Source organism: Saccostrea echinata, unplaced genomic scaffold (genome assembly GCF_033153115.1).
Source record: "Saccostrea echinata isolate AGI-Se365-2 ecotype Australia unplaced genomic scaffold, CSIRO_AGI_Sech_v1 ptg000058l, whole genome shotgun sequence".
NCBI lineage: Eukaryota > Metazoa > Mollusca > Bivalvia > Ostreida > Ostreidae > Saccostrea > Saccostrea echinata.
The window spans coordinates 22,650-37,500 of NW_026889807.1; the positions used below are offsets into that span (position 1 = coordinate 22,650).

Sequence of the window (14,851 nt, forward strand, 5' to 3'; positions counted from 1 at the left end):
AAGAAGATTTTTTAATGACCCCACCCTATTTTTGTCTTTTCTTGATTATCTCCCCTTGTAAGGAGACTTGGCCCTTTAATTTAACAATTTAAACTCCCCTTCACCCAAGGATACTTTGTACCAAGTTTGGTTAAAATTGGCCCAGTGGTTCTTGAGAAGAAGTTGAAAATGTGACAAGTTTACAGGCGGACGGACGGACAGACAGACAGACGGACGGACGGACGGACGGACAACTGGTGATCAGAAAAGTTCACTTGAGCTTTCAGCTCAGGTGAGCTAAGAATCGGTGAATTTAGTAGTAGGAAAGAATATTCAAGGTACTTTTAATGTACTTTTGGTTAATTAAGGAATCACTGTCAAGCTTGCTGGGTATGGCAGGGTATCAATAATAGTTGGAAACCTGGGATAATTTGCATATAACGTGCGAAGCCCGTTATGCATATATATCCCACATTTCCAACTGTCGATGATATCCAAGGCATTCCCAGCAAACTAAACAGTGATTCCTTATACATGTATTTACATCTAAATATGAAATAAAATTATGAGTATCCATTAAAAATGCTCTCTTATTGATTAAAAATGACGAATTTTGTATTTTTAAGAGGCTATACCTATTTTTTCCAGTCTATTCGTTTGACGTTTAGACATTTTTGGTTTGTTGTTGTTTTGTTTATATATTTTTCGTTATTTTTTCTCAATAGAAAGGGTCAGTGTTAGACATTTTTTTTTTCTCAATTGAAGAAGTTAACTCAGTCTCTGTATATTAGATTTATGTCAGTAATGGGAAGTGTTTTACCACTACATTGCCCTGATATAGCGTCACATCTCTTGGTAACGGTACAATTGGTACAGGTTTCCTGGCAGTTGTATCCATAACGTCCGTTCGGACATTCTGCCAAAAAAAAAAATGATTGCACAATTAATCAAAAAGAGAAAGAAAAAAAAAGAAAAAAAGTAGAATTGCATGTACATGTATATCATATATCGCTTTTAATATTTTTTGTTGGCAAAAAGGCAAGCAAGATCTTTTTTTTTAAATTCTAATACTATTATGTTAAATAGAATTGATAGCAGTTCATGGTTCATGGTTGAAAATGAATGACGAAGTGTAACAACACACAAAAAAAAATTACTGGACAGACAGATTTGACATTTCTTTTAAATGCATTCCAAATGTGTCCAGTGAAACTGAAAAGCAATATTTTTAAGGTAACCTAAATTTGTATCTCTTAAAAACCATTGTTAACCAAGGCTGACTCTCATTTTCGCGGGGCTACTATTCTAAATGCAACCCTAAAACAAACTCTATGACAAATGCAATACGTTATATTTTATCGGCATCTATTTGAGTTATCGTTCGAGCAAGACACTTAAATAAGACTATCAGTATTGCAGCAAGATGGTTACGACTAGTGAATTAAAGTTAGTGCTTTGTTGAGATAATAGAATACTTCTTCGATATAGGATTTTCTATAGACAGAGTTCGATTTATGTTGAATTGGTTCATTAAGTTTAAAAATGGAACTTTATCATTTTTTCCTTCGAGTTTCTCGCCTACGTAAATTGTGTTGAAATTTTATGAATTTTAAGTATCAAATGTTATCAGATACACACATTTGAGCACAGTTTTGCATGAGATTTAAATAGAAAACAAAATAAGGTTCTGATTAAACCAATTTTAAGTGATCTAATATTAGCATAAGGAAATAGCTTGAAATGCATAACAATTAATAGGTTCCACTGCTGCACAGAACCTTGAATCCGTCACCCTGTGTACATTGGATTCCATGGTAACCTTTATCGCAGCCATTCAAGCATGTCCCGTTTATGTTATGACAATGTTCTTTTCTAACGCAAATTCCACATGACTGAGCACAGTTTAGTCCAAATCTGCCCCGATCACATTCTATAAAAACATACGAGATTGATAACATGCAAATTTTCTATAAAAATTTCTTTTATTACATTTTGTTTTTAGAAACAATGAAATTGAGGACCAACTTGACTCAACTTTTATACGTAATCATCTACAGGAAAGGTCACGCATTACGAATTCACGATAATAGGACAAAATCAATAATCACATATTAGATTTGTCTATTTTATTAAATCACAAAAATGTAAACAATCTTTCCTCTTAATGCTCTCAGTATTTTGTCGCTGTAAATTAATCAACTTGCTGAGAATGCATTATTGACCTTAAGAAAACAAAATATTTTCTTATTCATTTGTCTTTCTGGAAAATGACATCAATTTTTTTATTTATTACATTTTTTGTATATACCGAATACTTACCCTTGTCACATTTAAGGTCGTTCCACCCCTCCTGACATCCTCCTTGACATTGTCCTGTCACTCTGTCACATCTACCAGGAACCCCACAGTTGATGTTACATGTATCTTGACAGTTGTAGCCATAATGTCCTTCAGGACATTCTAAAATGGAACACAATCGAAAAATAAAAATTAGTAACAACTCTTCATAATTATTTCTGAATGTCTTCTTCATTTGGACTTGATTTATCAACTTAACTTGTACACAAGCTGTTGTAAAATATTAATTAATATTGACAAAAAGTAGCGTTTTCAAGTACAAGAAGAAATGTATAATTTTGACAGAAGTGAAAGATGAAAGGTAGGGGGTTTGTTGTGATTGAAAGGCCTAGATCCACTAAGAGACTAAGAGGCTAAATCGGCCCATTTTTTTTTCAGAAATATTAAATGGAGGAAAAAAAAATTAACAGTAGAAATACAGTTGAACTTCGGGATCTCGAACACGGATATCTCGAATACCATGGATATGTCGAAGTGATTGGGAAGTCCTAACCACACATTTTTCAAGTAGAGTATCCTCGATATCTCGAACCCTCCGATATCTCGAAGTTTTTTCTCTGTCCAATCGAGGTTTGACTGTATTATCCTTAAAAGTATCAATCTTATATAGTTTATGCCATTTTTTTATCAGATGACGTAATATTTGTACAGGAAACGTCTAAACACGTGCGTTTTGCTGCTATTTATCAAAATAAAGCTTTTTTGTCCTTGATTCAAATTTTTGGTGTGACCACATCCTTCGAACAAAATAAAATTTATACCATTAAAAAGAAAAGAAAATATGAACAGATAAAGCATATTTTCATTTTGTTCGAGGGGTGTGGCCACATCGAGATTTATACTTTTTGTTGGATTCAAATCTCTCCGCACCGACCACCATAGTGGAAATAATGGGGGTTTACCCTACATTAATTGAAAAGTAAAAAAGAATCTATATTGCTTTTTCCAATATTAAAAAGTTTCGAAATGCAAATGTTCTATTTATTATACGCTCTTTTTTGTTGTGGTGGAAAAAGATTACGAAAAACTCTCGCTAAGCATGACCGCATGCAGATGCAATAATGTCGACTTTTTGTTTACTACGTGCCTCAGTCCTGACCCAAGACTTTTCCATCAAGTAGCTTATCTATATTTAACTCATCATCATGCTGAAATGTTAAAAAAATAAAAATGTGTACTCTTTTCCCCTGACAGCCTATTTATTTATGCTTTGAATTGTTTTTCAAGCTCCCGGCTTCTCGTCACATATAATCAAAGGGAGATCACCCGAGAAATATGTAGGCTACATCTTTATTTTCTCCTAAGTAGCCGAGTCGGAATAACATAAAATTTAACAGATTACATCAGATACATCTACCAGGATGTATATATAATGGTTGTTTCGCCACCTTACAAAACATAAATTGTGTGTGTCGAATAGTCTGCATCAACAGCATACAAACGTTAACGTTAGGCTATAGGGTCTAGATAAACATCCCATACCCAACATCTGTTTCAGAAGTCGCCATTGGCATTTTAGGACAAACGATTAATTAATATTTAATGATGAAAACTATTTCTAATCCGAGACCGCGTAACATATATTACAAAGTATTGAGCCTAGACAATTCGAGTTGACAAATCAAATTTAAAAAAAAAAAGAAATAAAAAAGTTTGATTAAAATCACGAATAGCGTGTACCTTTTGTGACAGGCCTCAATAAGACAGATGCCCTACATTGTATAAAGGAATAACTTACTACCAAGGCAGTGAGAACTCTTTATGGTTTAAGTAATATCAGTATGTATGCCTGCATGTTTGACCTAGGTAAAACAAGAGAAAAAGGTCAAAGGGAGGTTACTTGCTATCTCTTTCTATTTTGAGTTACTCCGCTTAAATGTAACAGGCCTAAGGGAGCTAAGTCCATGAATGAGCTAAATTGGCTCAGTCATAAAAGTAAAATAAACTTTCTCACATAATATTCTAAGATATTACTCGGTACTCAGGGCCATTGAGTAATTAGGGGGTTTTTATCGTGCCAACGCCTGTCGTGACACAGGGCCTCAAAGTAGCAAGCACTTGGCAAAGGAACAGTTGTTACCTTTTTTATATCGACTTGGGTCAGTCGCGGCCGGGGTTTGAACCCACGACTTTCAGCTCAAGCAGCGAGCGCTCTACCGACTCATATACCTTGACGGCTTTGATGATAATAATAAATGGATAATTTGGTATAGGGTATGCATCTCCTCAAAACTTCCCTACCATCTGTGCACTTCTCTCCTAGAAATCCTCTGTCACATCCTTTTAAACATGTACCATTAATGTGGTGACATTGTTCTGAATTCAAACACGAACCACATGACTGACTGCAGTTCTGGCCATACATCAGCCCATCACATTCTACAACAACCAACATTTATTCATTCATTCATCTTTTACAAATAAATATAAATAGCAAATCAATATCCATGTTCACAGAATAATTTAAAAAAAAAAATTGAAGGAAGAATTTTGATTTATAGTGAAGCTATATCACAATAGCGATGAACTGCAATGAATATTTACAAGTTTATGAATTCAAATAAAAACGTAAGCATTTTAAATTATTTGAATTTAAATTCGAGAGAGACATAACAATTCACTACATAAAGGCGGAGCTTTAATTTTCCAGAGCTGAGAAAAAATAAAAATCAAAGATAACAAAACCAAGTTATTGTGAGTGAAGATGACAAAGGGTGTGCTTTCAACGTCAATCAGTTGATTTAAACGCAAAAAAGCGATATGAACAAAATATACCACTTTCACAGAACGTTCCCTTCCATCCATAGTAACATCCAAATTCACAGACACCGGTGAATCTGTTGCAGCCTTTACAGTTTGGAGAGCATTCTTCATAACAATTTTCTCCGTGTTTACCAACAGGACAGGCTATAACAAAAAGGTAAACAGATGATTACAATATTGTGTCGGAAGCGTAAATCAAAGTAATCTAACCATGAACTTTAAACCAAGATGTTTCTAGTACTATAGTCTTTTTATGTTTTCATATCTGTATGACACATCAAGAAATTTCTGAGAAATTAAGAGACACATAAGGATGGATTGAACTGTTTATCTAGAAATTACCGTCAAAAAGTTCTTACAATTGATTAAAAAATAGCTTACGTTCTTCACACGTAATTCCATGAGCACCAACGTCACATCCGTTTGGGCAACTTCCGTTCACGTGATAACATTGTTCTCCGTTGCTACAGTTTCCACAGGTCATGTTACACTCAAGGCCGTAACTATTATTATCACATTCTGAAAAAAAAGAAAATATATAGATTGATTTCTATTATTGCACATTGAACATTTATTGATTCCCTTATAAATGATACTTGAGGAATCTAAACTTATTTAAACCTATGTAGTAGTCATGAAATTGAAGTTTTTATTTTTCAAGTATACATTAATTGGTATAATTCAATTAATTTTAACCATCAAATTTAATCATACGTTGTCTTTTTTACACATCCTGGGAACTAAAATCATATTCGAATATGATTCAATAAAATGCCACTAAAGGTACCAGTGAACATTTATGTTTCGTCAAAGGACATCAAGGAAAGTCTAGGAAAATCTCTCTCTCTCTCTCTCTCTCTCTCTCTAAGTACCTTTTTCACATTTTGACCCTTTGTATCCGACAACACATCCAAGACAGGTCCCATCAACAATGTTACAAAATCCCTCCTGACAATTCCGTGGACAGGGTAAAGTACAATTTTCTCCATATACACCCGAGGTAGGACATCCTAATAATTTATCGTTATAAATGACTACATCTGTACATTCTTTTACGTGGTCTTCATAGGTACCTTCTATATTATTAAGTATGTCTAAATCATTACTATCCGAAACATGTACATCCCATCGTTTTATACCAATGCAAAAGTCATTCATATCTTTCATTTTGATATAACAGTTCCGTGACAAATGATTTCACAGAAAATTGCTTGAAATTTACAAATGTTGTATAAATGCTTAGCCTAAGGAGTATTACACCAGTTGGTAGGACACTTAGAGATGGGATTTGTAGGCTGTTAAAGATATGAGAGCAAACATAACTGCAATAATATGATCTCTCTTTTTTTACGTCCTTTTTGAAGAGCGTGGGGGTGGGAGGAGCAGAAAGCTGCAACTCCTTAGGATGTCCTTGATAAAGCAATTGAGGTAGTGATTCACTACTTTTGCAGTTTTGAAATTTTATCTTAAATATTCATTCAATTGTATTTCAATTGCTGACCTGATCTCAAGTAATGCAGTTTTTCAAAACAGAGATTATTAAAACAATATCAAGAATAGTCCAAAGTTCGGTTATTTTCGTATATGTAAACTTTACAACTCGAATGTGTCTGTCATGTTACACGTGACTGGCCTTCATCGATTTTACTTTTGAATAGCCAATGAGCATTCGGGATTGAATCCTATGCATAAAAATAACTAATTTCAGACGTAGATGAAAAAGTTCATTTCGATTACACTAACTTGCCAGAGATTTAGTGAGGAAATATATGGAACAGCATTTCCATTTACCTCACGGACATTTACATTATCAAACCGATTTTAATATAAAGCGTAAATCCCAGTGAGTCTTTCGAGAACTAAAATGACTGTTGAAAAAGAGAACTGGTGAGTGAGCAGTTGTACTTTACTCTCTGTTAGTATATAAAGGTATTGTTTGTTGATCATGAACATACATTTCATTTTATTAAATGGATGTCTAATACAAAAGCATACATTTTTAGCTTGATTTCACCAATTCTGAAGAAAAAATTGTTCGCACCATGAGGGAGATCCTATGGAATTGTAACCCTCTCCAATGCAAATCGAAGAAGGCTTCATTATTCCTAGAATATATAGGTTTACATGCCATTTCTTGATAACTAAAACATTTTATTAAGAGAAATGAATATGGATATGCAATATACGAAGACTATAAATACCATCCAACTCATGATTTTGTAATGTTTATGGACATACGCAACATACCTTACCTACTGAAAAATTTTCAAGACATTCTTGATTTTAGATTATTGTGCCATCAGATGTTCTAAGACAAAAAAACCCAGCATGTATTACCAGGGGTTTTGAAAAGATATTAATTGATGAGAATTCTTGTATAATTCAAAGGAAAATATACAAAAATTACTAAGCATATATTTTAGATGTTTTATTTATCCAAACTTGTTTCAGAAGAAGTGTACAACACTATATATAGACATTAAAATGTAGCACAAAGTTCCTTTGAGTATTGAAACTCTTCAACTGCAGGAAAAAAGACAATAAACTTTAAGCTTTTTGTCAATAAATCAATGTTTAGTGTTCAAGCAATATATAAAAAAAATTGAACTACACAACATTGCATTTAAATTTTAACGATACAGTATTGTTGCGTAGTTTAATTTGAAAGAAAGAAAGCTTTTTTTATATATTGCTGTGTCCTCTTACCATAAACCTCAATTTCACAAAGTTCGCTGTATGCGTATTTCGAGTATCCATCAGGATATTCCGCTCCTTGAAGTCTTTCATTGTAATAAATGACGTATTGTCCATGGGTTGCACATTCTATTGTAGTATTGTTTGGTATGGTAGCTTGGGTGTAGTTTGTGTCCTTAAAACATAAGATCCCGCCATCTTTGTCGGTTTCGTTCAATATGTAAACCGAGAAACCAAGAAAGCGTCTTTTGTAGATATTGGTTAAGTCTAGTGAGATCAACCAAACAATTAATTATGCCTGATACATCTTTCATTGCTGTTTATATTTTTAGCAGAGGGAAGGTGTTTTGAAATATAATAATTTTGTGAGTATGACGAATTGACTTCAATCAAAAAAATGTTGAAACACCGTCTTGCCAGTTTGAAATGAGCACTTTGCAGGGACATGCTCTTATAAAGTTTGATCTATATCTTTCAAACAACATGCGTCACATTGCGACAAATTATTAGCAAATGTTTATTTTATACTTTTCTTTTGTTTGCTGGAAGAATTAAATAATCTTTCCTTTATGTCTTTGACATCATTCCAACATAAATATTCAAACATTATTCAAATATTATTGATAACAGATATTTATTACACTTAACCTTAAACATAGTTTGTAGCAATTCATATCCTTAGAAAATATTGACTCATTTCGCTCTTTTACTTCTCAAAGAATGCCATCGATGGTGTTAAAATACATACTTTTGACATATATTTTTTTAAGCTGAATGACCTTGTCTCTTAAGATATGATTTCGAGTCAAAATTCAAGAACTCGTCCGAGCAGGTATGAACATTTTTTTATGCTATCAATAATTTTAAAAGCTATCAATTTTTAGAACGCTGGTAAATTTTTTTCAGGAATGAAAAATCCTAACTATTTGTTCAGAATTGATATTTCTATTGAATCTTTCAAAGTGCATATGCAAAGTCATCAACTATTACGATTATTTTTCTGTATGGGGTCAAATTTTCTAGGTCTGTTGAAAAGAAAATACTGATTCTAGGGGAGTTTATTTCGTGGAAGGTAAACGTACATGATACTGTAAAATTATGATGAATTCACACTTATATAATTACAGCGGAGCGATTTTCATGCCCGTGGTTTAAAAGCAAACTAACAGATATAAAAGGATTTATGTAAATAATGAACAAATAATGCCTGTCCATATCACTTCGCCAGATCCGTGTTTACTGAACTATACCGTATATCCGCTTCTTCTTTTTTTCGCGATGATCTATTTTTCGCAATTTTTGCGATCATTTTTAATTCGCAAAAATTAAACACGCAGAAATTATATCGGTAATTGTGTGCCACTAAAACGTTACCCTTTTATTAATTAATTTTTGAAAATCGCAAAAAATTACTCACGCAAAATAAAAACAGTGGAAATCTACCCTTTTCTCGCAAAATTCGCAACACGCGGAAAAAAAAAAAAAAAAAAAAAAAAAAAAAAAAATACGGTAATTTGTAATTATAGACAGTTTATAGACGACATGATTTCGCGGGTTCATTCAAAGGGCATAAACAAAGAAAATCTTGTCACCAAGAAAAAAATTTGATTTTACAGTAGTTCTGAATCCAAAATTTGGCCATGTACTGCACATATAGATTTAATTACTCATTGAGCATTACCTCGATCACTATGTTATTCGTTTTTACAATGTACATCCACTGAATAATTTTTCTTTTCTCTATTTTCATGAGAACCGATACATGTTAATCGTTTAACATACCTATAGAAATTAAGATAAAAATATATATAGCCTTGACTGCTATTATGGGTAATAGCGATTGCAACCAGTGCAGGGAAAAAAAAAACACAAATAACCTGCTTACACCTTAACAATCAAAGGAAGTATTTTATTTTTTCAGTATTCACAGTCGATGGGGTGTTCAACAAATTCAAACTATGTTTGGATTATAACATCTTGCATTTTTTTTAGATGAATGTTTAAAATAAAGGTTTTAGGTTTTTATTAAAATAAAAATTATTTTGCTTTTTTTGACGTATAATAATTACTGACATTAACAACTATTTACTGCAAAATTACCTCGTTACAAATTATTTATCATATCTGATTCTTCATTTTGGGGCAAAATGAATATATAAAGAAGCATTTTTTTTATTTACGAGCATTGTAACATTGAAAAAAGATTATGAACTAAATTTTTAAATGGCGGCTATTAGTACGATACCCCATGCTAAATTTTCCGTCCTGTAGTAGATTGTTATATGATGTATGCTGAGAATTCTTCCTAAATTCACCAACAAGGTTGCAGTTTGTTCTTGATTGCCCGATATAGTACATTGTCCACCATTAAGAGACCTGTCCGAAAACAGTCCGTCCACTGCATTATGAGATCTAGTTTTCCATTCAAAGGCACCATAGGGATACTGTTGCCTTGTCGATTTGTTTAAAGCAAGATTTTCTTTAAAAAATGAAACACACAATTTAAGTCACTGTAAAAGAAAATGAATGACAAAAGTAACGTAGAAAGAAATTGATGAGAAAAAAGTCTCTCCTAGAAATAAATAAATAAATGAATATATATATTGAAGATTTACGTAAGTGTAATTTTCGAATTTCATATTCACATTTTTTTTGTATATTTTTATATCATTGAGCCAAAGGCTCTAGTGAGCTTTTCTTATCAAAATTTGTCTGTTGTCTGTCGTCGTCGTTGTCATTGGCGTCCTCGTTGTTGTTGTCGTAAACTTTTCACATTTTCATCTTCTTCTCCAGAACTACTGGACCAATTTCAACCAAAGTTGGTACAGAGTACCCTTGGGTGAAGGGAATTCAAGTGTATTAAAATAAAGGGTCACGCCTTCTTCCAAATGGAGATAATTGTGAATTCATGAAAAAATTATGGCATCTTTCAAAAATCTTCTCAAGAACCACTGTGTTAGAAAATATGAAGCTTATGTGGAAGCATGCTCAGGTAGTGTAGATTCAAGTTCGTTCAAACAATGACCCCCAGGGGTAAGGTGGGGCCACAGTGGGCGGTCATTGTTTTGCATAGAATACATAAGGAGCATTTTTAAAAACCTTCTTCTCAAGAACAACTAAGCCATGATTGGTCATATTTATATGGAAGCATCCTCATAAAGTGTAGATTCAAGTTTGGTCAAATCATGACCCCTGGGGGTAGGGTGGGGTCAGAGAGGGCGATTAAAGTTTTACATAGGAATATATAGGGAAAATATTCAAAAATCCTCTTTAGAACAGCAAAGCTATAATTGTTCATATCTATTTGGAAGCATTCTCAGGTGGTGTAGATTCGAATTTGTTCAAATCATGACCCCTGGGGGAAGGGTAGGACCACAATATACGATTAAATTTTTACATAGGAGTATATAAGAAAAATTCAAAAACTCTTCTCAAGAACAACAAAGCTATGATTGGTCATATTTATTAGGAAGCATCCTCAGGTGGTTTAGATTCAAATTTGATCAAGTCATGACCCCTGGGGTAGGTTGGGGCCACAATGGACGATCAAAGTTTTACATAGGAATATATTGGAGAAATCTTTGAAAAAAATCTTCTTCTCAAGAATAGCAAAGCCATTATTGGTCATATTTATATGGAACCATCATCAGATAGTGTAGATTTAAGTTTGATCAAATCATGACCCTCAGGGGTAGGTAGGGGCCACAATGAAAGTTTAAACTTTTAGGAAAAAAGTCACAGTTAGTCAAAAAAAATTTGAATGCATTCTTAGTTTGTGTAGATTCAATTTTGTTCAAATCATTACCCCCTCCCTTTTAGGTGTAGGTCGAGACCACTTATACATTTAAGCATTGCAATACTAAACTGATTTTTGCTTTTTTCCTAGCCACAGTGCTCAGGTGAGCGATGTGGCCCCTAGGCCTCTTGTTTCAAAAATTGGAATCGTTTCACTTTATTTAAAAGAATAAGTACCTATCACTCTTCCATGACATCTGATCCCACCTCTGTTTTTGGAGGTTTGTGTTTGCTCTGCTCCCGATTTGTATTGCGTTAATGGAATTAGAGCTTCAATACTATTTGATATCTCCATATTTCATGTATAAGTGACGTTTGAAATAAAGTTTTACTTTCAGAAAATGTTCTGAATATTGGACTATTGTTCGAATAATGAGATTGAATAATCGACTAAGGAAAATAAATATTTTGACATCCCTAGTAATTCTGCATACTTTGTAAGCACATAATTTTATTTCAAAGAGAGCTTGATGAATTTTATTCATAAAAAAATATTTCTAGACTTGCATATATATATTTAATTTCTTATTAATTAGAATGACGTAAATTGATAATTACTTCGAGTGGAACAATCTAACTGATCATGGCCCCTAAACCCCTTCTTCTTCAATACGTTTTTCTCTATAATCATACAACAAATACTTGACACTTTACACATGGCACATTGTGCATTTTCCTCAATAAATCTGAGTGATTTGACGTTTCATTAAAATTCCTACGCCCATTTAATTAGTTGGAAAACAATATTTTCAAACCTTTAAACTTTTTTATGGTAGCGTATTTACATTAGTTTAACTATTATGCACATATTTTTGTTGTTGTGTGTCAAGCTAACTACGGCTATCTTTCATTCTAATGCTTTAATCGATTTTTTTAAATCAATATCTTTTAACTCGATATATTTTTTAACTCGATATATCTTTTAACTCGATATATCTTTTAACAATAAAGTCTATCATACAGAAAAGAAGCTTTAAATTACGTGAAAATACCCAGATAGAATACAACATATAAATGAAAATGAGAAGTAATAACAGATTATTTGTTGATAAGACAATACATAAAAAATAAGACAATGTACACAAATTTAACAAAACATGTGTAGAGAATTTTAAGCTTCTCTATCCATGTTTATGTTCGAAGATATTTCCTTCCTTCTATAAAATGCATAGTCTGTATTTTTTTACATGAATACCGATAATATCAATCCAGGAAAAAAAATGTGTATATTTACACGCTTCCCTATCTATGTTCATGTTCGAAAATATTTCCTTCCTTCTACAAAAAGCATGGGCTGTATTTTTACATAAACACCGATAATATCAATCCAGGAAAAATTATGCATGTTAACATAAAAAGAACAGAAAGGATTTATCAAATTCAATTTGAAATTTAATATGGTGAATTCACCATGCATCGGACACCCTCGCATTTCAGCAAGTTATAGCGATATCGCTATAGAGCGAATATTATCAAAATGGAACTTTACATGTAGTATGTGGTTAAAATAAAATTTTTTGGCATAATCGTGTGCTATTTATTGAGAAAATATCATTAAAAACCGATTTTTTTTCGAAATAAGTCAGAATTCACCATGGGTCAGACAATACTCACCATGCATCGGACATACGGTATCTAAACCAGAAAAAATATCATACCTTGATTTCGGTGCTTTAAAATTAGTGATATCAAAACATTTTTATCTTTTATTTAAAAATTGACCTTCTACTTAAATTTGAATAATTATTTCGATCCACAATGTGAACATATTTTAGTTGCATCACATCGCCTTTGAAAGGCTTTATAATGCTAGTAATATTGCAACTCGCGCCTTTGCCTCCTGGGTTATTATCATCTAGTTTAAAGAAATAAAATTGAGTCCACTTCTATTCGTCATATATCGATAACTTCTATTTTCACTGAAAATATAGAGTTTTTATTTTCTATTTCCGTAAAAAACAGTTGTCATTTAGGCTTAGTATAAAAATGGAAGCGATAACCCATGCATCGGAAAGCGTCCGATGCATGGTTAATTTGTGTCCGATGCACGGTGAAATAAACATACTAGTACAAACATCTCTAAAAAAAATATTTTACAAATATTGAAGTAAAATTTTTGAATTTTTTTTTAAATTTTTAATCATGAAGTCTATCTTAAAGAACAACAACTCTAAAAATTGCAAAATCGTAAAATTATGGTTACCCCCCTTTAATGATGCAAAATATGACGTGATTCCAATGCCATACTTGTGGTATTTTTATCAAAACATGAATATAAAAATCAGCATCATTAAAAAGTTTAAATCATTACCATTTAGATAGAAAGAAGTAAAAACATAGAGAGACTCATGTTCAATGAAAGTTTATTGCTTAAAGTTGTCCGAAGCAAGGTATGTGTCCGATGCATGGTTAACTCACCCTATCAATATTTATATATAACCTATCTATTATAACAAATATTTAACCAAGAACATTATAAGGACTTTTATCGTAACAAAGAACATTAAAACATTCATGAAAAATTTAATCTAAACAAGAAAAGTATTCATTATGCGCTCTTCTATATATATATATATATATATATATATATATATATATATATATATATATATATATATATATATATATATATATATATATATATATATATATATATATATATATATATATATATATATATATATATATATATATATATATATATATATATATATATATATATATATATATATATATATATATATATATATATATATATGGGGGGGGGGGGTGAGGGTGTGTGTGTAACTATGTTTGTATATATGTATGTATGTATTGGGAGTTGAAGAGCGCAGGATGAATGTTACCGGTTTACACAAAAATAAAACGTGCAACGCCTCTGCTAGTGAACCTTAATATGCAAAAATAAACACTGAATCAGATTCTTAGTTTCAATTAGGAGCCAGACCCTTTTCAGTGATGTCCAATGGAAGCCCTGGAATGTATTCACAACTTTCATTCTACATGTCTAAACAAAATATTTTTTAATTTAAAAGATACAAAGAAAAATATGTATATTTTTTGCTCTTTCATACGTTCTAATTTTATACCCCTCTCTAGCGCCATTTTTAATACACTAATAACAAGAGGCCCATGGGCCACATCGCTCACCTGTGTAACTTTGGCCATGCTGTTCTATACCAGATTTCCCCCCTTTTAATATACCTATTGTGGCCCCGCCCTAACCCCGGTTGTCATGATTTGAACAATTTAGAATCTACAC

At 32.2% G+C, this 14,851-nt stretch overlaps 1 protein-coding gene across 1 annotated transcript; it reads right to left on the bottom strand.

Moving 5' to 3' along the window:
- Nucleotides 1-799: 799 nt before the first annotated feature.
- LOC133174498 (multiple epidermal growth factor-like domains protein 10) lies at nucleotides 800-14,694 on the bottom strand (the record flags this gene model as incomplete). The annotated part of the gene is made up of 10 exons (XM_061309614.1): nucleotides 14,679-14,694; nucleotides 10,040-10,273; nucleotides 7,807-8,061; nucleotides 5,973-6,110; nucleotides 5,482-5,619; nucleotides 5,113-5,244; nucleotides 4,579-4,716; nucleotides 2,299-2,439; nucleotides 1,758-1,909; nucleotides 800-895 (listed from the first exon to the last, which is right to left on the bottom strand). Coding segments are annotated over exons 1-10 (1,440 nt in total), but the record flags the coding sequence as incomplete, so codon positions are not given.
- Nucleotides 14,695-14,851: the final 157 nt, after the last annotated feature.